Consider the following 25,666-nt stretch of genomic DNA (forward strand, 5'->3'; position numbering starts at 1 on the left):
AGCCGAGTCCTCCGACTCCTCCTCCAGGAAATGCCGGCGCCTGCCCAGGAAGACCCGGGTCGTAAACATGAGCTCGCCTCTCGCGTAGCCTCGTTCGTACTACGGTCAAGGAGGCAGGCGTCCCTTTCCTGAGGTAAAAAAGGGTCCGTCGTCGTCGTCGTCGTCGTCGTCGTCGTCCGAATTCCTGGGGGCCGACAGCCGCCGCCGCCATCATGGGGAAATCATTCGCCAACTTCATGTGCAAGAAGGACTTCCACCCGGCCTCCAAGTCCAATATAAAAAAGGTGAGGAGGAGGAGAGATGAACCAGCGGGTTTCTCCTTTCCCCCCAACCCAGCCGACACGCTGCGTGCGAACGCTTCATACACCGCCAATGCACCATGGCCCGTTCAGACGTTATGGAGTCGGCCTGTATGCCTCGCTTTGGGAGGCCTCCCCCTTTTAACTTCCAGTGGGGGAAGGATGCTTTCTGTCTCCTGTGATAGTAGAAAGGCATCCTTCTGGAGGTCGGGGGCTTTTCCTTCCTTGGAGGTGTTTGTTTTTGTTTTTTTAAGCAGATGGCCCTCTGCCATGGGTGCTTTTGAGATGAGATTCCTGCAATGCAGGGGGTTGAGCTAGATGACCCCTGGGACCCTTTCCAACTCTACAATTCTAGGATTTCTGGGGGGGTGGGTTCCTCTTAGCGCAAAGCGAACCCTCACAGCCTGGAATAATTTAAAGTCATCCTTTCTGTCCCCCAGCATCTGCAGCCCTGGTTTTGTGACTATTTGAGCCATGGGAGGTTGGGGGGGGGCAACTAAGAGGCAAAGTGAGGTGACTGCCTCTGGCGACAGCAGAGAGGCCAACTAATGGGGGGGGGAGGTAAGCCACTCCCTGGATCACAAGATTATAGTATAGTACACATGCACCAATTGAATGGCAATGCCCATCAACTTTGGAGGGGCACAGCCCCCTCAAATATTTTATTGGGGGGCCTGAAGGGAGTTGGATCCATACGCTGGGACAGAAGATCCCGATGTCCAGCTTTCTTTCCCCTCTTGTTCCTTTATATACATTTCACTGATTTTACAATCATTTTGACATTTTAAAACTTGACTTCCTTCCCCCTCTTTCTGCGGTTCCTTAAATTTATTTTTAATATCTTCTGCATATCCAAATTCACTTAACTTACTCATTTATTTATTTTCTTTAAATATAACTGCAGGTTATTACAATAATCCTGCCAGTGTTTTTACCTGTTTGCAATTTATCTGTAAATATTCTCTTTCCCCTCTTGTTCCTGATGCAGATCTTCTCTCACCCCTTCTTCCCTGGCAGGTGGGGTGGGGTAGAGGGAAACTACCATTTTGGGATCTGCCTCAGTTGCCAAAATGTTTTGGGGCTGACCCTGGTGGAGCATCTGTCCTCTTACTACTTTTTAAAATTTAACCACCCTGGATTGTTCACCCTGGGCAGAGCATGGTGCTGATAATGCCAGTGTTGCAGGTTCAATTCCTGTAGAGGAAAGCAGCATATCCCTGCATTGCATTGGATTGGGCCAGATGATCCTCAGGTCCCTTCCAACTCTACTGTCCCATATGTCCTTGATGAGTGCTTAAAATATTTCGTATTCTGTGCCTTGTTGTTCAGCAGGGCAATTCTGTATTTGCCTGTTCGAAAGTAAGCCCCAACTGAGCTAAATAGGTCTTACTCTCAAGGTTAGCAAGTAAGCGCCAATTTGATACATGCCATTGAGAACTGTCACTGTGAAAACTCTGGGTGATGTTTGGTATTACATGCATGTACTTCCCCTTCCTCTCTGTTCCCTGAAGCCTGCCCCCCTCAATCTGCTCTTGATTGTCACCCAACTACCTGGATCATAGTGGGGAAGGGTGTTCCTATGAGGCTGACACATCAGTCCCCTTGGATTATGTGTTTACGTATGGGTTTTATGTTATTTAGATGCCCCGCTACCGCTACAAACCCCCAAAAGCTGGGCATTTTACAAATGGGGACAAAATGTTAAATATGTGGTTAACACCTTATTTTCTTGGAAGTTAATCCCACTGAAATAAATTGAACTGCAAAGTTGGTGTATTGGTAAGCAATTTCTGGATAAAGTGGGATTTTCCAAATTCCACCACCAGCACACCATATAGTTAACTGTATTTACACATATGCTGGCAGTGTTTCCTAATTTATTTGGGTTACAGAATTTCAGTACGGGTTGCATATGAAGTGGAAATACTTAAATCATATTTGTTCCACTTAGGTATGGATGGCAGAACAGAAAATAACGTACGACAAAAAGAAACAAGAAGAGTTAATGCAACAATACATTAAAGAGCAGGAATGTTATGATAACAGGTGAGAAATGACATTTAATCTTACATTTTAATAGATAAAAATAAACTCTACTTTTTGTTTTCCCTAAAATCTAGCAGATATAAGCATCTCAGTTTGGGACTTTTCATACTACTTTTCATACTGTCTCAAACTTTTACAGTCGTACCTCGGGTTATGAACACCTCGGGTTACGAACTCCGCAAACCCGGAAGTATTTTAGCCGCACGCACGGTTTGCACATGAGAAAATTGCGCTTTACGCATGCGCAAAATGGCGCTTCGGGTTACAACCATTTTGGGTTACGAACTGCGCCCCGAAACTGAACGTGTTTGTAACCCGAGGTACCACTGTATTTGGTAAGTTGTATTCATTGATTGCAGAACACTTATACAACGGTATTGTACTTCCTCTCCTTTTTGCCCATTCCAAATCTGCTCCAGAGGGTTGGGGGGACCCCCAGAGTGGGGGGGGGAGATCAGTTTCATGAATGGAAGTCGTACTGTGAGTGCAATGACTTTGTTGGATACAACCCTAAGTTTCCTAACCCTGTTTCAGGTGAAAATCTACACATACATATCTCTGCCTGCTACAGCCTGTAACAACATCCATGACATACAGGCAACACCCCATTTACACGCATTCAAGGCACACATGCGTGCTTTGCGGTGAACCCAAATGTGGCATGAAAAGGGCAAACACAGCACAAAACAGTGCCTAGCAATCCCATAAGCTTTTGCAAGTGCAATCGCATGAGCCCTTGCACTAAGCTCTGAGGCCTGTGGAGAGTTGGAGTTTGAGCAAGGAGGTTTGGAGGGAGTGACTGTGCTGTTTGCAGGCTTTTTCAGTGGTGTCCCCAATATACATGATTTCCCTTAAACCCTTAAGCCTTGGAACATAACCCATACATGCAGTTCACTACCTAGCTCCTTAGCTTGCTTCCAACAGATCTGGCGTCAGACCACTTTTACCACTCCTAGAGCTTATCAAAGTACAGTACAGTCAAAACCAAATAATACAATTGGAATTAATAATAGTACTTTGAATTTTCATAATTCAGTTGAACTGGAGAATTGCAGTACTGTACTTTGTGCATTGCATTCACAATATGGCACTTTAAATGTATTACCGTATTTTTTCGTCTATCAGATGCCCCCATGTATAAGATGCCCCCTACTTTTAGGGATCAATTTAAGAAAATGGAGGGAGATGCCCCCCATGTATAAGACACCCCCAAATTCTGGAAATTATTTTTTAGGGGGGAAACCTAGTCTTATACAGTGGTACCTCGACTTACGAACGACTCGACAACCGATTTTTTCAACTTATGAATGGGGCAAATGGCCGCACGCTTAACGGAAACGTTGAATGGAAACTGTGGCGGTTTTAGATAGGGTTTTTTTAACTTACGAATTTTTAGATGGGGTTGCTTTGACTTACGAATTTTTCCGTTTCCAATGCATTCCTATGGGAAATCGCGTTTCCAATGGCACTTTTCGACTTTTTCGACCTATGAAGGTGCCTTCGGAACGGATTAAATTCGTAAGTCAAAGCACCACTGTGCACGGAAAAATACGGTAATTACTTTATGAAGGATATGTTTATCTCTGCTTATACAATAAAATGAGAATGTTGAGCTAAAATATTTTAATGTAACCAAAAAGTCTGGGGATATTTCTTAAGCGTAACTACTAGTATTAAAAAATGTTGTTCTTGTATTAGATGTCTGTAAAAGAAAATAAACATTTAAAAAGTATATGATCTGTTTCAGAACCATTATTTGTTGTCAACATTTATTTAAAAATGTTTTAGTATCCAAGACACCCATCTCCTATTTCTTCGTGTTCATTCTCATTGTTTTCCGTATAGATTGCTTATGGGTGATGAGCGTGTGAAGAATGGTCTAAACTTTATGTATGAAGCGCCACCAGGAGCAAAGAAAGGTATTTTCTAACATCAATGCAAATATATAAATTATCCCTTTCTGCTGAGCTTGGAAACCTGCATAGTAGCTCATAGAACTAAGTTATTGGATTTCTTGATCCTACATTGTATCCAAGGTTTGAATACTATGAAAAGACTCTTAAAGCATAGACTTGGGCAAGTTTACTCAGAAGTAAATATTATTAAGTTTGATAAGATTTACCGTACTCATAAGGCAGTATGTATTATTGCAGCCTCAGCTATGAGTCTAGAAATAAGACCTTAGGGTTTACATGACTGCAAATATATGTGCATTTTTAAACAAGGAAAATACTTGGATTTAATAAGTTCTCTATGATTTTTAGAGATGCATGACATCCTATTATCTGGATGTTGTCTGCAATATTGATATATACTTGTCTTTTCTAATGTTCTATCTTATCTTTTCCTTCTATGCTGATAATGAAACAAGAGAGCAAAGAGGTAATTCTGAAATTTAATTTTTATTTCAATTATATTGGACATAAATTTCAAACCAGGTGTTTTTAACAGGACTTTATATTTGTTGTTTTTAGCAAGAAGGAGAGACTGAGTACAAATTTGAATGGCAGAAGGTAGCTCCGCGTGAAAAGTAAGAATTATTCCTTTCTTATTTGGATAATGCCGTATGCAGAGTTTATTTTCAAGTATGTGCTATTAAGTCTGAAAAGTATGTGCTCTGAAGTCTTAAGTCTGAAAAGGTTTTCCTAGTTCCTCAAGGTTGAAATATTCTTTAAAGAAAACAACAGAAAAAGGCCCTCTCAAGTGGTATTATCTTTGACTTGTTTTTCAAAAGTGGATCAACTGAGAGTCCTGGGGCTCCTATATAAGATCTAAATAAATATAAAATCCATGAACTTGTGGCGAGGTGAATGGATAACAAAAAATGCTGACCAAACTCAGCTGAGTAAACTTCCAATATTACAGACATTCATCACACAGTGGGAAGATTCAGGGAAGTATGAAAAGAGTTCAGGTCCCTGCCTCCAAAACAGCATCAGAAGGGGTGGGGGTTGCAGCAGAATGGGGGAATCAGTGGAATTCAAACATGACATCTTACTCAAATGCCTCTGTTCTCATGCAAGTCATGGATCTAACTCAATGCATGTATTTATTTAAATTAGTTTTAATGCTACTTTTCCAAAGTCTAAAAAGAAGTTCACAAAAATGGAAAAACTATATACATCTTGATAACAGAACAGAAGCAGGAATAACAAAACAGCAGTCAAGAAAACTCAAAGCTATAGAAAATCATTAGAATATTAAAAAATAATAAACATGGTAGAAAGGGTGTAAACATGTTTTTTCATAACTGAAACCTCCTTGACTTGCTGAACATGACAGTTTTGACTAAATAATGATGCTGTAATTTCACAAACTTGTAGAGTATTGGATGTCATTCAAACCCAAGGTTTCACGATTGAAACTGCTCTCTTTTATTCTTAATTCTACATCATTTGAATCCCCGGTAATAGTATAACTGCTGAGTTTATGTATACTTATATATCTTCTTGTACTTTAACAGATATGCTAAGGATGACATGAACATTAGAGACCAGCCATTTGGCATCCAGGCAAGTTATGTGCATTTCCTCCCCTCCTGTTTTCATGGTGAATTTCAAATGTTCAGTGATGTACATAATATTTTATTAGGTTTTTAACATGCAGTTGTTTCATTGAAGAGTAAAATTATGTCAATATTGGCATTGTTTCAGGTGAGGAATGTGAGGTGCATTAAATGTCACAAGTGGGGCCACGTGAACACAGACAGAGAATGCCCTTTGTTCGGCCTTTCTGGGATTAACGCAAGCTCTGTTTCCAATGATGGCTCAGGTAAGCACTTTAAATGTATTTTTATCATTCTATCAAAATACATTTTGAAATATTTTCTCAAACCCATTATTGCGCTTGTATAGGAATTTGTTTTGAAGAAACATTTTTGTGCCACTTCTCTGAAAGGAATAATGATCCTTCTGTGTTTTGTGAGCCATCTGATTCAGTGAGGGACTGAAGTGTGCCTTGAAAAACTAAGGCAATATCCTGGGTGCATTTGTGGGCCCCATGCAGCATTGATCCCCTCCCGTCACTGCCAGTATGTGGGCAGTGACATCATCCTGTTGGAAAGCTCTTGGATTTCCTGGCACAACTCACACTACAGCTACAAGGCACAGAGGTATCCCTTAAGTACCAGGGGGGAAAGGAGGACAGGATGCTAGGAGTATTCTCTGGAACTGTACAGAGAGGATACCTGCCCATTGCTCTCAGAGCTACGGTAATTAAGAAAAAATTAATGTAACAGTGCAATCCTATACTTAAAAAGCAAGCCACACTGACTTCAAGGGGACATACTATCCAGGAAGTTTGCATAGGATTGTGAGGTTGAGAAAGAAATGTGTAATCAGGAGCAGGGAACAGAGGACCAAATGAGGCACCCTAGTCCTCTCTATCTAGGGAGTCCCAGGCCACGCCTGTCACTGGCCCTGTTTTGCACTCTGAATATTCTTGTTCAGCTAATGTGAGCATTAACTTTGCTAATGCCTCTTGCTTGAGTAGATGAAGAAGGGTTTGAGACGGTGTTTTAGAAACTAGCCTACTGTACAAAGCTAACATACACTTTTGCCTCTGGCCCTGTCCACCACTGGCATGTGGCCCCCAGAAGGTTCCCTCACGCTCAGCAAGGTTCCTTACCCTTACACAAAAGGAAGTTGTATTGGGACACAAACACATTCCATTTGGTATCTGCACATTCTACCACACATTGCTACATGCCACATTGGTAGCATTCAGGGAACTGAGAAAATAATTTGAGGTTTTGGTGTATTGTGGACAAGTGCAAATAGTCTCCCTAAATTTATCTATCTCTTTCTTGAAACGGGTGGAGTTTTTTGCTTCTGCCAACAAGTTAAGTACTGTAGAGGGATATGTTCTTTAGTTCTCTAATATTACAAACTGAGTTGTGATTTTTGACTTGCCTTTATTAATGGTTCAAATGGTAGATGTTCTTGTGCTCAGTTCTTTAACTTAAATACAATGGTACCTTGGTTTACGAACTTAATCCATTCTTAAACCAAGGCGTGCTTTCCCATAGCAGTGGGGGACTCAATTTACAAATGGAACACACTCAACAGGAAGCGGAACATGTTCTGCTTCCAAGGCAAAGTTCACAAACCAAAACACCTACTTCCAGGTTTGCAGCATTCTTAATCCAAGTTGTTCATAAACTAAGCTGTTCTGAAACCAAGGTACCACTGTATATCCATTCTATTTGTTTAACAAATATATATCCTTAGGCCTAGGAGACTTAAGTTAAAATCCCTGCTCTTCTCTCACCTCCCCTGGTGATCTTCAGTGTTGCTATCTACTCATACCAGTGAGAGACAGAGAAAGAGAGGCCCTCTTTTGCATATTGGGCTGAAGGGGTCCTCTTGGGGCTTTTAGAATGAAAAAGGAAAGTTTCCAATAACCACTGGCAGTGATAGTAACTGACAGTAGAAGGGAAAGAAGGCTTCCCTGTGTACCAGAAAAGAAAGTATGACTTTCTTTGCATTGTAACGTTCATGATTCAGCCCTCCCATTTTAGAGTTGTCATCTGTATTTTACACTCAACAACTTTGGTTTCTGCAATAACCTCGCACTATAGTATAGCAGTCACCTATTTTTTTTTTCCATGGGCACATTTCCAATTCTAAGTGTTGTGGGTGCCAGTCACAAAGTGGCTGCCATTGGGGACATAGCACAACACAGAATGAGAGAATGTGCACTCGTTGCTGCTTCCCCCTACTCCTTCCACCACCAGACAACCTCATGCTTGCCAGCCGTGTCCTGCTGGTCCTGATTTTGGAAATAACACAGTATTGGCTTTCCCCCACACACAATGATGCTGTTGTTGTCCAATAACAAGTACTGTTCTTTTACCTTACCATGCAACCACTCCGCACATGCAAACACTCATCACACACCTATAGACCACAGACACAGATGCATCACTCTCTCTTTCATACAAATACACTTCACAAAGACACAGCTTGCACAGGCAGGCCTTGAAGTGGCTGGAAAAGCTACCCTTGTCACTTTTGGCTAATGAGCTATGGTCTACCTTCTGCCTGTCCTTGTGAATTGCAGTTTGCAAACTACTTTCATAGTTTTTGACATCTCTGGCGCACCCTCTGTTAAAACTCTGGAGTAAAATTTTGGGCATTGTTAGTATGATGAAAATAATTTCCAGAAGGGTAACTTATCATCTGCTGCAGTAAAAATAGCAAAGAGTCCTACGTAATACTAGGCTTAACAGGTACGTTGCAGTACAGTATGGGTTTAACAAAGTGAAGCTTAAAGGTCAATCAGTCCAAGACATAACTGTAGATGCATCCTGTTACTTTGCACAGATGAATGCAGTATGTCATCACAGTGAGTATGACCAATTTCTACCTAAAAGCCACTGGTGATGAATTGACATGAAGATAGCAGAAATCAACATCTAAATTAAGTTAGTGAGATAGCCACCCCATTCTCTATTGAGTCCACAGTATCAGATTTGCTAATGAATTCCAGTTGGGAAGTTTCATACCAGAGCCTCCTTTAGAGGAAAGGTGGGACACCGTCGCCCTTGTCACAATCTTGAAGGTGCCACCCAGGGATGGTCTTCCAGCAAGAACACACTGCACCTAGCTCTCTGGCTGCATGACAGGAATCAACTGCAGCTGGTTCCACTCACATCCTACACTGATCTGTCCCAACCAGATGGCATCCAGGGCTGGTGGAGCTGTCGGGATGGGGAGGGCAGACTTATTTATCTCTCTTTCCTGTCCATTACAACTTACCACCCGATCTTGGAGTCTCACAGTCAGCAGCTCCTTGTGATTAAGATGGGGCAGAAATAAATAGGCTAGGAACAGGTAGGGAAAAAGCAAGGTTAACAAGTAGGAGGTGCAGAAACAGTGAGGCTAAGGGCTGGGCGAGAGCTTTTTTTGTGTGCTACACTGAGAAATGAGAGCTTTTTCTCCCAGTGCAGCACATAAACCAAACATTCTTGTCGGTGTTTCTTGTCCCTGCTTTAAACCATCCTGTCTGCTCCTTCTGCTGTTTTCCTGCCAAACCTCTGAAGTGGTATGTTTGCTAAGCTGCTCTCTCTCAGCACAGAACTGCAACAGCAGCAATGTGTATCCTAAATTAAACAGAATAAAATGGTGGGTGGGTCGGAAAGAATATTTTTGAAGTACTTCTGATGTATTGGTTGTGGTTATTGATTGCTTGAACAAGCCACTTTATGTAAATTGCAGCAAATAGCTGTGTCCCGATTGGCTAGGTGTTTCCAATCCAGGAAAGAGGGCTATTTAGAGGTTTAGTGGGTCTCGTTGCCCTGCCTGAGGACTGTTTTCCTATAGGAAATGGCTTGCAGAGATAGGTGTTTTTATCACTCACTTGCCCCTTTCTGGAGAGTTGGGGGCAGGCGACAGCAATGCAGATTCCAAGCAGAAAGATAGGCCATGGGTGATTTTAGTGTGCAGGGGGGGGGTTAAGCACTGTGATTAAGTGGGGGGAGGGAGACTGGGGCTGTTTTGGGGAAGTGGCTGCATTTGGTGGGTCGCTGCGCTTCTTTTGCCCTTCTGGACCAGCAGCCCCTGCTTTGTACAGAATAGCATCAAGGTGATTGCACCCATACAGTTTAAAGCCCCTGTTTGGTGCTGATGAGTGCCTTGTTCCATAAGAATGGGTGTCTGTTTTTAACAATACAAAACAGCACAGCTCTATACTGTAGCAGACAGAAGAAATAACATGCATTCTGTCTGTGTGGGTTTCATTTTTCCCTTTGTATACAGACCATAGTACTAATCCAGTTGGTGATTCAGACCTTTAAAAAAATATAATCTCTCCGCTTTCACAAGTCTCCTATTGAATAATATATCTTGCTGGTGAATGGAGATTATTTTTGCAATAAGGCAATTTCACTGGATGTGGTTATCATGGGATAATCACACCCCTGGGGTACAGCCTTGTCTGTAATCTCCCAGGAGTGTAATTATTTCATGACAACTGCACCCCCCCTGGTGTTGCATTTATTTCCATTATGAAATCTTAGTTTGATATATAAAGTAACTTACTTTGATCACTGGAAAGCTACATGGTAGTGTGTGAATATTCCAGCTGCGAGGTTTACTGAGACCAGCTATAAGCTTTACTACAGCCTTTACAAAGTTAAATTAGGCAATCAAAATGCTTCTTTAGGCTAAGCTGGTTTTAGATTTTTTTTAAAAAAAATATTTTTTTCCCCACTGATTGTAACTTTCCAGGTCCATAATCAATATAAGGTAGCAATTAAATGCAAAACTCTATCAGTTGAGGTGAACTGGCCCTGTATTTTCCTGAAGGTGTGGTCAGTTGCATCCAAAAGATCCCTAATTTTAATCTAGCATTTTTGTCTTCTAGTTAAGTACCAGCAAATGCTAATTATTTATACCATTGATGAACTATGTCAAAACTGCTGGAGGGGCACAATTATTTCTGCTTCTTCTGAGGGCCAGATTGAAAATTGCAAGAAATGTGTGGCTATCACTAAATATGGCTGCCGGACAACTTGTTCCCCCTCTTCCTTCTGTTACACTAGAACTTGCCTCATGTTAAAACAAAAAAATGTTCCACATTGTGCTCTTCCACCATGCCCATTGCCAATGGGTTCTACTGACACAGAACAAGAGCAGGGAACTGCAGAACTTGGTGGTATCATGGGATCAGCTTAGTTTTATAATGGGATTTAGTTTTATATTTTGTATTTTACTCTCTGTACAACAGGTAGCAACAGAACATGATTGCCATTGACAATTGCTGCTATCTTAAAATTTACTGTCTGGCCCTCAGTAAGGGTTTGTTCAAGATTTACACCTTTTAAATATCATGTCTTCTTTTCAGATGGAATATAAATCCTTTTAATTACAGTGTGACTTGCTGCCAAGTACAGTAGATAGGTTTAGAAGTGTGATCTAGAGCAACTTCAAAATGTAGCCAGGGCATTAAAATTTAGGGTAGTTTTTTTCATTCAATCCATAGGTATGTGTCTATGTGGTACTATAGTGGATGCAAAGCAAAATATTGACTCCAAAACAAAAACAAAATACAGTGGTACCTTGGTTTACGAACTTAATCCGTTCCGGAAGTCCATTCTTAAACCAAGGTGTGCTTTCCCATAGCATCGGTGGACTCAATTTTCAAATGGAACACACTCAACAGGAAGCGGAACATGTTCTGCTTCCAAGGCAAAGTTCACAAACCAAAACATCTACTTCCGCGTTTGCAGCGTTCTTAATCCAAGTTGTTCATAAACTAAGATGTTCTTAAACCAAGGTACCACTGTATAATAAACAATACAGATCATTGGGAAATGTCTTAAAAATGAAGTCAACAAGAATTAGAAGCTGCGGAAATAGCATGGTTATTTGTCAGCATCGACTAAACGGAGGTGTGTGCAAAGAAAGTTTGCACACACTTGCTTGAAGAATGGCCCTATGAATACAGGTTAAAACTGTGTTCCCTACAATAGCTAACCATCGATACTTAATGGTCAGTGGGCACATACTTTTTTGCAGCAAGGCAGGGAAACCAATTCCTATTTTAAATATTCTAAATTTGACAGAATTCGTGGCATACCAAAAACTGACATTGGTTGCCACCTGATGCATTTTAACACATCATGACAAAATCACTCCTAATCTAGCAAAGAAGGAAAAATGGAATTGTTCACTGTACTGTTGTGCAGTGTGCCCCCTCAGCAGAGTCCAGAATAAAATGTTGTGCTTGTTTGGTTCACTTTGTTCACACATTATAGCTTAAATTAGAAAAGTTAGAGAAAGATGGCATTGGCCATTTTGATGATGACATAATAAGCATAAGCAACCAGTAAAATGGGCTGCCACATGAAGATACAATCCAGAGACATTTCAAAAAATCATAATGAAGTTTTGCCACCTTACATGAGCTTGAAGGAGAGAGAGAGAGATTTTAAATAGAGGTTTCTGATTTACTTGTCACTTTTCAGAATGTATCCTAGCCAGCCACTAGAGAGCAGCATGTTCACTTTTAGTCACCGATAGCAACCTTGCATTTTCGTAATAGCAATTGTCTCCTTCTGAGGTTTGCCTTTAAAGCTACCGTAACTACCTCAAGATGAAATTCTGCATGCAGGACTCAATGAAATCTCCTCTTTATTCTTGATCTTCTCACTCTTAACACAACACACTCACGCTTTTAATATATCAGCATTTGTTGTCCTTGCTGAAATGCTTGTAATTACATTTGTGTTGTCTGTATATATTCCCCCAAAGCATCTTTACAGGTTTCCCTTGTCAGAGGGGCTGTTTGACACAGGAGGAGCAGGGTTGGGCTTGGAGAACTAGGCCCTTCACTAATATAACATTATGGCAGGTTGGGGAACCCCCAGTCCATAGCTGCCAAGTTATCCCTTTTTTTAAGGGAAATTCCATTATGCTGAATAGGCTTCCTCACGAGAAAAGGGAAAACTTGGCAGCTATGCCCCAGTCTGCAGGCCAAATTTTGGCAAAGCCATATCCACCTGCCTTACACGTGACGACATATATGACATCAGGTGTGGGGCAGGTAAGGACGGGGCTTTGTGGATTTTGCCAAAGCCCCTTGGGCAGCACTTCCCAAAAGCCCAGCAATAAACTGGTTTCAAGCATTCGGTGAAAGCTGCACAAAGTGATTTGCAAGTCCCAAGCACCTAGCATAGGGCTTGCAAATCCCCTCCTGCAGCGCTTCTCAAGAACCCGTTGATTGTCAGGTATTTTCGAAGCGCTGTACAAAGTGCTGCATTTTGATAGGTTTCAATCACCTGACATCAAATGAATAACTAGTGAGTAGTCCCACCCTCCTGTCAAAGGTGGCTTGTGGGGATGGGTGTGTGTGTGTGTGTGTGATAAAGATCTGTCATACTGGGCCAAGAGAGTTTCCCAACCCTGCATTATGGGAACAGCCGAAATTACAGTTGCTGTTACTTCATTATCTACCCCTTATGAGAACAGCTACCAGAACAAGGGACAGATCTGGAGAACCAGACTTGCCCCTGCCTTCATTTTGTCCTATGTCTTGGTCATGCTTATTGCTCCTTTTTTCTACCTCTTGAAATCCAAATCTAAACTTAGGAAGGTAAGAAGTACAGAAATCTCCTTCAATTGTGAATCAGCATGCACTTTTTGATTTGCTTAAGCTGCAGTGCCACACACTGCTACTCTGTTCAGATTTCAGTAAAGAGGAGAGAGTGCATTAAGCAAGATTCAAAGGCCTGTTCTTTGATATAATTAAGAGTTGCATTATTTAAAAGAAAAGTAGTATATCTAAGAGCATTTGATGTGGTTACTTTTATACCACCTTACAAGAGAGAAAGGAACAATCTTGAGGAATAATAACATGGTTTGAAACACCAATGGGGGAGGCAACTGCCAACCTGTGTGTTTCCCAACTAATGCCCTGCATTTATTTCAACCACCACTCAAGCAACACAATCCTATGCATTTCTACTTGGACGTAAGTTCAGTGAGACTTACTCCCAGGTAAGCATGTATAGGATTGCAGCCTATGTGTGTATGTATACATGTTAGTAGCATTTTGAAGAGCACCTCTACGTATCTCTTGTCAAAGGGTCATCCTTTTGTACCCTTTTGCGAATTACTCTTTTCTTTGACATTAGCTGAATCTGTATTCTTATAATGCCTTTTTTATACGTTTCACTGAAGATTTAGAGCCTATTGAGACACTGCTTTCATTTTATATTGGACAGGGGGAGGAGAGATGTTTATATCATTCACACACAACATTGGCCTAGCAGTTAAACTCAGTATAAGTGTTCCACTTTAAAAGGCATTCTTGGCAACCACTAGGATTCTCAGATATCGTGCTGTTTGGCGATGAACTAGAAAAATAAATAAATAAAACACAGAACATAAGGCTAGATTACAGGGCCAAGCTTTACAGAGCAGTTAAGGTTGGCGTTTAGTGTGCTGAATTAGAAACCGTAACTGCTTCAGCCTCAAACCCACCCTACTGAGGAAATCACATACCAACAACAGCAACTTCTGAAGAGAGGGCCTGTGGTGGCAAATCAATAACCTGAAGGAAGGTGACTCGGGATGTTAAAAATCCAAAGTTCATCTTCTTTTGTGCCTTCCTTGCAGACAACTTTTATCCTTATATGATCCTATATGCACACCCAACATCTAAGGCAGGCAAATCATAAGTGCACTGATTTGGAAATAACTTCAGCTGACATTTAGCAAGAGGCAGTATTAGCAGCACAAGAGCACTTTATGTGTTGAGTCTTAAAAATATCTCAGTTCTCTGAATGAAACCTAAAACCGATCTTCAGTATTTTATCCCTACAACTTCTAGCACCCCAACTTTCATTGGGTAGGAGCATGCCCTTGTGAGAGACAAACATGTACCTGAGCATGCAGAGGTGTTGCGCTGTGAACAGCAGGTTGTGGGCACATTCACACAATTTCTGAGAGCTTCTTTAAACATAAAGTTTGACTAATAAATGAATGACGGCAGATAGAAACAGCAAAAGGTGAGAATGAAATAGGTAGCTAAGTTGATGTTACTGACAAGAAGACCACTATCAGTTGATAAGTAATAACTAGTTAATTCATAGTAATGCTAAGAGGCTTCCAGTATCAAATGCAGCAAACCACCTCTTTTTTCCATAAAGAATGTGCCATCATGCTGATGAGACAGAATATCATTTGGAAGTACAACTTTAAAAAATACTTATGGCTAGTGTAACGTACTGGCATTTTGCTAGGTTGGGGGAAAACCAGGATAAGAACAATTTTAACATGCAATTCCCCCTGAAGAGGAAAAAGGTAGTTACAATATAGTCCAATCCTATACATGCCAAGTATGCTGTGGTTAAGGTTAAATGTGGTTCATGTTGGTACAGATATAATAATAAGGCAGGTTCCTGGGCTGGGCAAACATAGCAGAGAGGGGATGAGAGCAATCCGATTTTTGAGCCACTAATCACAGTCAGGAGAAAGGAACCATTACACCACACATAGCAAAACCTCCTTGAGGTTTTTCTACAATCCAGCAGTATATAAATTTTATGAATAAAAATAAAATATTTAAAACATCTAATTATTGTGATTCTGTAGACCTTCCACAAATCACGGGCCATGCGACTTGCACTCTCTCATTTGAGATTTATATTGGAAGTATTTTAAACAACATTTAATTTTCTGAAAATGATTTTTCTAATATCTTTAAAGTGCCCCTCTTAAAAGTATGTGTCCATATTTTTTCTTTGTGTCAGAAAACGTTTGCATCTTAAAGTTGGCATGGCTTTCAAAGCTTGCTTTTTTTGTACTTTTATCAAAAGCTTACAGGCAGACAATACCTAAAATATATTGTTTTCAACATGACAAAGTTACATAAGAAGAGAATCCCCTTGCACTTAAAGAAAAATGCAATTATTTTCCATCTGAATCTCCAGACTGCTGTTTTAGAAAATCATATCTGATTATTTGCTCAGCAGAAGATTATTGAGTTGATTTAGCTGTGATTTTACTTAACAAAGCTTCAGCCGAATTCCCACTGTGGAGTCCAAAAAAGGTAGAGAGATATAAATGATACATTCAAACTGTGATTTTTGTGAACAGGGCCATCAATGCACCCCTCAGAGCTAATAGCGGAGATGAGAAACAGTGGGTTTGCACTGAAACAAAATGTACTGGGGAGAAACTTGACCGCAAATGATCCATCACAGGTAATGATCTTTTTATCAGTAAGCTGAAAATGTCTGTAAATCTAAATGTGATTGCTTGTGAATTGTTACTTAATGTTTTTATAATATGCATATCCATGGGAAAGCTGAATAGATAGAGCAAGGGATGTGTGTCCCGAAACTTACTGTGTTTTCCACTTCTTCTTTTTTGTTAGCCAGAGTGACAGGTGTAAAATAATTTTTCCAACCCATAGTTTAATAAATGAAATGCCTCCTGTGGGTTAGTCGTGATTTAATACCTGCCAGAGGAAATAGTTTTAGCTTCTGCTACCTTTGCCTTATCATAAGAGACTGCCTTAGCCAGAGCAACCAGTGGGTGAGGATAATGAAAATGTCCTTCAGGGAATGGCACGTTTGGAAGGTGCAATCCAGAACACTTCCCTTGGGTGCTCCAGGAAGAGGGTACAGGCAAGTTTGGAAAACACATACCAAGTGAAGGCATACCGGGGTTGGGAGATGACAAAGGGTCTGCCACTGTGATCTTTCCACTGGCTCTCCCCTGTTCATTGGTGGCATCCAAAGGAGACAATTGGAGCCATGTAGGCTTGCATTTACTGGTAAGAAAGCTTTTAAAGCTGCTTCTTGGATGGAAGTGCAGCATCAAGTGCATGAGATTTCTGGATCCTTGGTATCACTGGGGTTCACCTGGGCTGAAAGGGCCAGAGAGTATGTGCTCCAGAATGCAATGTGGTTGTCAACTGAGACCTTAAGATGCATCACTTAATGCCTTCTCAAACTCTTGGACAAGTTACACATGATGATTGCAGATCTGTGTGTTTAAAACACAGAGTTGCCCTAGTCATGTATAAAAAAATGGAGTGTGGTTCTGATTTTTAATGTTAAAAAAAAAGCACACGGGTGAAAGGACGTGACCCCTGTGGCTTTTCTCCCTGTAGTTCCTCTTCAGACACTTTCCCCCCAATCGGGACTCCAATATTAGATGTGTGCCTGGCTGAGATAAAAGTGCTGCATGGAGATAAGCCTTAGGAGGGATGAGGATTCTGCTCCTCTCACTCACACGCAACCTTTGTTTTTAAAATTGGACATCTCCACCCTCTCCTTTCTACATGCAAGTCCTGCATTTAAAGACACAGACCAACTGCCATCACATCTAACTTGGCCCTCAGTGTGTGGGATGCATTTTATGTATAATTTGAGTTGTACTTCATAAAAATTGAGCTCCAACCAGTGTGCAAGAAATGAGAAACCAAAGCACATAAAAGGATCCTAAATGTTAAAACGGAAACATAAAGGGAAAGCCTAAAATTGGCAAGTAAACTATTCAACCAGTCAATGCCTCCATAAAGAGTACAGTCTTCTTCAGTTCAGAATTATTGGGATTTTGTGAATATTTATGCCCATACTGTCTCCTTTTTAGCATGACTTTACAAAGCTACTTCAATTAAGTAAATTTTAAAAACCTCTATCCAAATACATAGATCGCTTTGTTATGGCATTCTTAACTCATTTTCTTCTCAAAAAAGCCCTATGTTTACTCAGTCAACTATAAAATAACATGTTGTTGTCCTAATATAATAGAGTCGTACGTTGGAAGTCGAATGGTATCCGTTCCGGAAGTCCGTTTGACTTCCAAAACATTCGGAAACCAAGTTGTGGCTTCCAGTTGGCTGCAAGAAGCTCCTGAAGCCAACTGGAAGCTGCGGAACTCATGTTGGACGTTCAGGTTCCAAAGAACATTTGCAAACCGGAACACTCACTTCTGGGTTTGTGGCATTCGGGAGCCAAAATGTTTGACTTGCAAGGCGTTCGAGATCCAAAGTACAACTGTATAATAATATATTGTTTGTCCTGGTCATTAAGGTGTAAGATAAGTGCTGCCATTTCTGTTTGCATTCCAAAGCAACCTATTCCCATTTTCATTGTATAGGAATTTGTTGCAAGTGAAGGGGAAGATGATCCAGAAGTGGAATTTTTGAAATCCTTGACAACTAAGCAAAAGCAAAAACTTCTGAGGTAACTATAATGCTAACAGATAGTAGTACCAACAAGACACCTAAAGGTTGTAGTTACAGTCCTGTGTGTGTGTGTGTGTGTGTGTGTGTGTGTGTGTGTGTGTGTGTGTACAAACATTAAATTAAAATATCTGACATTTAATCATGAAAGTGTTGGAGTTTCCTTATCCATTAGGAGCTGTGGGGATCCGGTTCTGTCATATATTGGGGGTGGATGAATCCTAAGCAATATTGGTGATAATGTACTGCAGCTTTAATAAATTTTGCTCCAATATTAAATACACCACTTTGGAGCACTTCCCATGTTTTCAGTAGAACCTCTCAAGTTTGGGGAGTTCAGCTGGCATTCTGAAATACCTTTCCCTCAATTTACTATAGTGTCTATAGTGTGCTCTTAGTCCTATATATGGAGGTGATGTTTCAGCTGGTTCTTTCCAAGTCTGAACACTGTCTTTTTATATATCTCATCAAGGACAGACAGAAGGACTCTCTCAATAACATAAAATGAATGAATTATATATGGCAACAACCTTCTACAGTTGTAAATATGTTCAGTTGAAAAATATATACAATGTGGAAAAAATGATACTTATTCTTATTGGATGAAATGTTAACTGAACTCCTTAATCCAGAATAATTAATTAAATTAGCCACAACAATTTTGGGAAACTAGGACTTACACATAACTGAACCTCTTAAAACAGCAGAATGCCATTATTATTATTATTATTATTATTATTATTATTATTATTGATAACTTTACTTCTTCAACAGTGTTGCATTTAATTGTGGATGGAATCTTTTTTTTAAAGATTTTGTTTATTACTATTGCTAGCTGCCCTGGGCAACTAGTGTCTAAAGTCAGACTATAAATTTAAATAAACCACTCATCTGCATGCACAGCACCTTGGAGGGGGCACATGTAGCACCTTCGGACACTAAGCAGCTATGCTTGGTAGGGACGAAGGGGTTCTAAATCCAACCCAGCCATGCTGCCTCTTCCAAACAGTGTGTTTGCACTGTCACGGATCATCAGGTGAGGCTATGCATGTGCAACCATTGCTGCTGGATGGGCTGAGAATTAGACATGCACATACAATTCCCCATCCACGCAAGCAGGATCCTGTTCCTGTGTGGCCCCTTGCTGGTTTCAGGCTCGGAGGGGGTAGAGGGGAAGAAGCATGTGCCTCTGGCAGCATGTTAGGGGGGCAAAAAGCATCCTAGCCTATCCGTTTTTTCCATACCTGGCCACTGTCTGAAGCAGTGCAGAAGCAAGCCCTTTTGACAGGACTGGGGCCATGATACTGTGCTTCTCAAACTTTTTATTAAAAAGAATATTACTCACAGGTAAATAAGGTATCTAGATCCTAGAACACTGGAAGAAATGTTTTATTTAAAAATATTTAGAACATGTCTATTTAAAAAAAAAAACCAAAGCAAAACTACCTTTATGGCCCAGGTGCAAATTGCTCCTTTTGCCCCCTTACATTTCATCAGCAGGTGGCAAGTTTGGGAGTAGAGTGTGTTCTTATTTTTTAAATAGTAAACTCGTCACAGTTTGATATTGCGTAGGGTCTGGCCTCTAAAATATAACATTATTCCCCTGCCATACTTCTCTGCTTAATTGCTCTACTTTTCCATGCTCAAAATAAAAGGAAACTGGATCGCCTGGAGAAAAAGAAGAAGAAGAAGAAGAGAGATAGAAAGAAGAAAAAGCAGCAGAAGAGAAAAAGCAAAAGTAAACACAGGAAACATAAGAGCAGGTCCTCTTCCCCATCCTCCAGTGACTCTTCAGAAAGCAACAGTGATAGTGAGACTGACAGCCGAGATAAAGCAGCACAAAAGAAGATGGATTCTAAGGAAAGAAGAAAAGCCAAGTTTTCAGAGGCTAGCAGCAGTGATTCTGAAGAGAAGGCGAAGACTAAGGGAAAACTTTATGAAGATCCCTCCAGCAGTCATGGTAACAAGGACAAAGATAGAGAGAAGTGTGGACTTTTAAAGCAAGATAGTTCTGGAGGGAACAACAAATGGAGCTCCTCTGAGAGCAGAAGAAAGCCCACAACAAGCAGAAATGATAACACAGACAAGAGAAGAGAATCTGAAAGGTATGGGAGCGGAAGCAGGAGCCAGAGCAAGGAGGAAAGGAGCGGGAGAGACGTTGACAGGAGGTACAGGACTTATAGCCCGAATGAGGAGTGGCACAGGAAAAGTGAAGCGAAAAGCTGCAGCTCAGACGTGCGCCGAGAGCAACACAGAGAGAGCTACAGAGACAAATACAGTAAAATGGAGCGCAGAGAGAGAAGCAGGAGCAGAGAGAGGCAAAAATAGATAATGTGGGTGGCAGATGTACTGTTGGCATCTTTTTTTGAACTCCTTTAGTAAGGGCTCCTAACATACACCTCTCGTTCTTTCAGATTGACTGTTCTCGGTAAATTGTCTGTCTCTCTCACTTCAAATAACCCTTTGCATTTTGTATATATGTTGCAAACATGTACAGGCTTCAAAACGTGAAGGAATTATTAACAAAATAAATGTGTCTTCAGTTTGTGTAGGAAATCATGTGATTTTATTTTGGTGGGAGGGGTAAGTGGAGGTTATTGTCCTTTGTTTTAGAAATTTGTGTGCAAAAGCACTTTGCAATCCTCTGTAGAAGTGGGAGCTTCACTAATAAATAGAATTTATCCTTGCTTGGTGATAGATGTAAATACTCTTCTGAGGAACAAGGGTTCAAAGTTATATTAAATTATCCCAATAGCATCTGGGTAAACTCACTTTTACGGACAACAAAATGCTAGACTATATTTGAAGCAAGGCATTTCCCACACCCCACCTCACCCCAAGATCCCCTAAGTGGTCAATTTCTTAAGTTAAAACAGCATAGCAACATACGGTAGTTCCACATAAGTGTGTAGCCAACATTTTTGACCTCCTGTAGAGTATAACTTGGTCAAGGCTATCTAAGCATCTTGAGCCCTAGTTGGTACATGTCAACACAGTGTCGTTATTTCTTAAGACACGGAAAGAATATTTACTGCCTTAACAGTTTGTAGATATTGTGTGCTGTAGGAATGTTGTGTCAGCTCTAGTCTTAACCTTGTCAGACAGTAGATTTCTCTTTAGGGGTTTGGGTTGTTGTGTTTTTTAAATAGATGTTAAGGGATGAACTACATTAAATAAACTTTGATTCCAAAAAAAAGTTCACTTTATTCTCTGGGATATTTCTGCTATTTTAAAGGCACAGATAACGAGGGAGTTGGAAATCTAAGAAGTACAATTGAATTCAAGGTACAGACAATGAGTTTTTCTGCTTCTTCATTTCTGCTATAGTTCTGGTGTGTTTTTCTACCATCATGCAGAAGCTTTTGCATATCACAGAAATCAATGTCCAGTAGAGGTGCCTTGCCTTTGAAAGCTTGGCCTTCGATGCATCTCACACCTTCATATGAGTGTTACCGTAAGAGATTAAAAGATAATGGAAGTATCAAATGCTAAAAAATAGGCATGGCTGCACACTGCATTACCTTGTTATGCTATCATTAGAAGAAATAAACTAAATGGCACCAGGGCTGAAATCCCATGAATTCTTACTTTGAGATAATACCCATTAAATTCAATGACCCTTCCTAAAAAGCACACATAGGATTGAGTGGTAAAAAAAGAAATGTTTGCAGGATAACCCCTGAATAATGGTAAATCTAGCACACCTAGCAGCTTTGTCATTCCAAAATTGTGCTTACATTTCTAGCTGGCTCTAGGGTCAAAAAGTCCATATGGCTAATGGGAAAATGATGTAAACAAAATTGCTATTTCAGTTTAGCACAATAGTTTACCATCTTGCTACCCTACTTTAACCCCATATGTCAGAAGCTAAAACACACAGGTTTTACAGCACTTCTGACTCAAGCTTTAGAGGGAGTATTGAAAGTGCCTTCTACAGTGATAACGTGCTCATCAATAATGCTTCTGTATTTACGCTTTCTGTTTTTATTTGATCCATAGAAGGTACTGTTTCAAGGATACACATTTTAAAATATTACATTGCAGCGTAGAGGAGAAGGCAGTCTCTTATGCTGATTTGCCCCATAAGATGTTGCCATCTTCACTGCCATAAGCAATAGATGCTCTGAGAAGCAATACTCTTATACCTGGACACAAAATCCCAACATCATTGTGTTCTTTGTTTCTAAGCTGACACGGGGCAATAACTTAATATGAAGTGCCCAGTGCTTACAATTTCAGAGTTTATGCTTAAGAACACCAAAGACAAGAGGACATAATTTTGGCACAAAGTCTGCATTTGAAAATGCCTTTCAGCCCAGTCAAAATTGTGACCCCACTTGGAAAGGACCTTCAGAATAACATAAACAGTACAAGACATCTTTTTTTCTCTGAAAAGAAGAGTCTCTCCCCACCAAAAAAAACTGGCCTATTTTGTCGTGCATAGAAAAGGGGCATTGGTTCAAGCCTGTCTGCGCTGGCAGCTTGCCACCCAGCTGCTGCTGTTGCTACACTTAATCCTCCAGTGTGAGAGAAATGTGTTGTCTCCTCTATTTTTAGTAAGCATTTCTATGTGCTCCAGTTTGGTTGCTGTTAGGGCAGTTCATCAAGGTAAACCACAAACATGACTTGATTTATTTATTTTCTCCTGTGTTTCTGGTCGAATGGAAAGGCCTTTAACTGTCTCTGTTCATGACCCATGCAATGCAGAGCGGACCGTAATACTGCTCATTGCCTCTTTGCAATGTATCTCAGATGGATGCAAACATGAAGAATACAGTATTCAGCTGGGAAGCTTATGGTGAATGTTTCTGTGATTGTATATTTTGAGATTGTATCGAGCAAGCACCTTTATCTCCAGATCTGCCTGTGGAACTTAGTTCTGACAGAGCAACGTCGAGAGCCAAGTTTAAAGCGCATGTTGCTGTTTTGCCCTTAAAACACTTTTGAATACCATTTTGAAGTATGAGCAGAAAGCTTTCAGCTTATTCACAGAGAGGAGTTGTTGTTTTTGAAAAAAATATAGAAAGCTACTAGAATTAGGTGGCTTAAGGCAGATGATTTGACATCAAGGCTAAAAGCACATTACCTATACCAAACTCTCTGCCTTTTCACACATTTACCTTTTTAGAACTGCACGGTGCTTTTTTGGGGGGGGATGCAGGGATACGCATACCCCTAAACATTTGTGACTGTTGAGGGGCAATGCTTCAATATGAGTAGAAAAATGAGAGTACCCCTAAACATGTTTTTTTTGGGGGGAAGCACTGGAACTGCACCAGATATGGCAAGAATGTACCCAAATATATATATAAAAGCATGACTGCAGCTCCTACCCTCCGCAAAAAAACCAAAAAAACACACCCTTGTAGACATGTTTTGTTTCCTAACAGAGTCTGTTTTGACTCGTGGTGAATGGGTGGGGGGCCCAGTTTGGAGAAGGAAGTCTGGAAAGAAAATGAACCTTAGGGCTTGCCTCTACAAATGGTTTCTGAGTCTTGCTGCCTACCTTCGTTGGACGATGGCAAAGCGAACCCTGCAGGAGGTGCTGTTGGTTTGCAAATGGTCCCGGTCGCCACCGCTAGCGTTTGTGCAAAGCAAACAAACCCCCGCGACGCCTCTCCAACTCTGCGCGTCGTTTGCGCGCGCATCCCTCCTTCATCCTCAGCAGCTGGGCTCCAGAGTTGCGCGGAGAAGGAGCAGCTGCAAACTACTGCGCCATTATAAACTTCCTCCTGTGAGAAACTTCCCAGTCTTTTCTGAGGGAGAATCGAGGATCAGAGGGGGAAGGCCTGCCTGTTGCTGCAAAAACACGACCTGACGGGATACCCCGTGGGAGAAGCTGGGCCCTCGCGCTCTCCCCCTCCTCAAGCCAGCAGCATCCGAAGCCATCTAGCCAGGCCGAGTGGCGAATCCCCTCGCCTCAGCCCGCGTAAATTTAGCCTGAAGCAATAGGTTTCGCGCGCAGGAGATTCCTGTTCCCACAGGTGTGCGCCCACGCCTGCGGACAATCAGGAGGCCACTGACAGCACCGCTTGCTCTGAGGAGACTCGCTTCAGCCGGTCAAAGCCCGTCGTGGTGTGTTTCCACCAAAAGAAACACACTCACCTGGCTGTTTGTGGGGGGGGGGTTTGCCTTGTAAAATAAAAGGCGCCTTGTCCTTCAGCCTGCGAAGGGATATTGCGGGGGGGGGGGGAAAGGGGAATAATAAAAATAAAATAAACAAGCAGTGGTTCATTACCACCACTACTTGGCATTTCCCCCGGGAGGAGGGCAGACTCAGAGTTGCCCACTGAGCTACTCTCCGGGGAGGCGGGTCAGATACTTAAGCAAGTGGAGAGGAAGGACGAGGTGGGGGACGGAGTCAGCCAAAGGCGGCAGAAAAGACAAGGAGACTGAAGAGCAACACCCGTCCTTTCATTCGCTGAACGCAGTCAAACACGACCCGGTGGCAATTTGAGCTCGCCAGGTAGCAGAAAGCAAGAAGAGATGGCTGGCTGCTGTATTTAGCGAGAAAAGAACAGGGCCGGTTTATTAGCGCCTGTGCGTAATCGTAGGTACCGTAGGTCTGCTCAGAGGTCATTCCCACTGAGCCCGGGGGGGGGGACTTACGCTCAAGGAAGCGCGTAGGGGACTGAAGCCTGAGCTAACGACGACTATCTCCGAGTCTTACTGGTGCCTCACCGGAGTTTACTTCTGAGTAGACATGCATAAGATTGCGCTGCAAGGCTGCTGTGCCATCTCCTAGGGCATGTCAAGGCCCACGGGGGGGAAATTATTGGGGCGGTTGGGGGACGGACGGACTGGGATCTCTCGCAAACCCCGCCATTCCAGGTTTGCACCATCGAGTCCATGCCATTGATGATCCGAAGTGTCTGGTAAAGAGGACGTCGGAATAGGAAAAAGTGTCCCTACGTGAAAAGCCTGGGCCTGGAAGGGGGTCCGAGGCAGACACTCCAGGTTTGGGTATGCTATTCCCATAACAACTTTACACACACACACACCCCATCCTACCATAGCTGTCAAGTTCTCCCTTTTTTTTTAAAGGAAAATTCCCTTATGCTGAATAGGCTTCCTCGCGAGAAAAGGGGAAACTTGACAGCTGTGCATCCTACACTGAAGAGCTGCTGGAGAACGATCGGGGTCCTGTGGGTGGCGGCTAACGACTTGAAAACAGTTTGTGGGTCGCAGCGTGCTCCGGGGCGCACAAACACTAGCGATGTTCTGTCATGTACTTGGCCGAGAAAATCGGGATGTGTGTGTGCCTGGTTCCCAGCGGAATTGGGGTCCTGGGTGGAAATCCGCTTGATTCGTCTCTCTGCAGCACGGAGTAGGTGTGAATGCGTTGGCGAACGCGGAGGGAGAGGGAGGAAGGTGTCTGTGTGTTTGGTGCGTAATAGTGCGCGTGTTTCCGCAACTCTCCAGCTCAGTCTTAATTTCGACCGTAAAGAAAAACCTAGGATGCCCTCTATAGCTCCTACATACGCTCAATGGGGCAACGAGAGAGAAGGGCTCCCTTTTTGGGGGCCTGTATGTCCCCGGATTTCAGAGAGGTTCTGGGGGGTGTCTATGATGGTTCCATCCCAGTCTGATGCTCTACTTGATTTATAGAGGCTGGGGAGGGA

General features: G+C 41.8%; 1 protein-coding gene across 1 annotated transcript; it reads left to right on the forward strand.

Moving 5' to 3' along the window:
• The first annotated feature begins 6 nt into the window (after nucleotides 1–6).
• On the forward strand, nucleotides 7–20,591 carry CIR1 (corepressor interacting with RBPJ, CIR1). Its single transcript, XM_035135052.2, has 10 exons — nucleotides 7–284; nucleotides 2,251–2,345; nucleotides 4,191–4,264; nucleotides 4,717–4,727; nucleotides 4,820–4,875; nucleotides 5,809–5,857; nucleotides 5,999–6,116; nucleotides 15,947–16,053; nucleotides 17,960–18,045; nucleotides 19,700–20,591. Exons 1-10 carry the CDS (start codon nucleotides 213–215, stop codon nucleotides 20,370–20,372), a joined length of 1,341 nt encoding a protein of 446 aa, XP_034990943.2. The 5' UTR covers nucleotides 7–212; the 3' UTR covers nucleotides 20,373–20,591.
• Nucleotides 20,592–25,666: the final 5,075 nt, after the last annotated feature.

The sequence above is a fragment of the Zootoca vivipara genome, chromosome 1 (genome assembly GCF_963506605.1).
Source record: "Zootoca vivipara chromosome 1, rZooViv1.1, whole genome shotgun sequence".
In the NCBI taxonomy this organism is placed as follows: domain Eukaryota; kingdom Metazoa; phylum Chordata; class Lepidosauria; order Squamata; family Lacertidae; genus Zootoca; species Zootoca vivipara.

Excerpts from the sequence above, each read along its gene's own strand:
- CIR1 (XM_035135052.2), top strand. The coding sequence starts at position 213 with ATGGGGAAATCATTCGCCAACTTCATGTGCAAGAAGGACTTCCACCCG. Across the intron at positions 285-2,250 it reads CCAAGTCCAATATAAAAAAG|GTATGGATGGCAGAACAGAA; the intron begins GTGAGGAGGAGG and ends TGTTCCACTTAG. Across the intron at positions 4,876-5,808 it reads AAGGTAGCTCCGCGTGAAAA|ATATGCTAAGGATGACATGA; the intron begins GTAAGAATTATT and ends GTACTTTAACAG.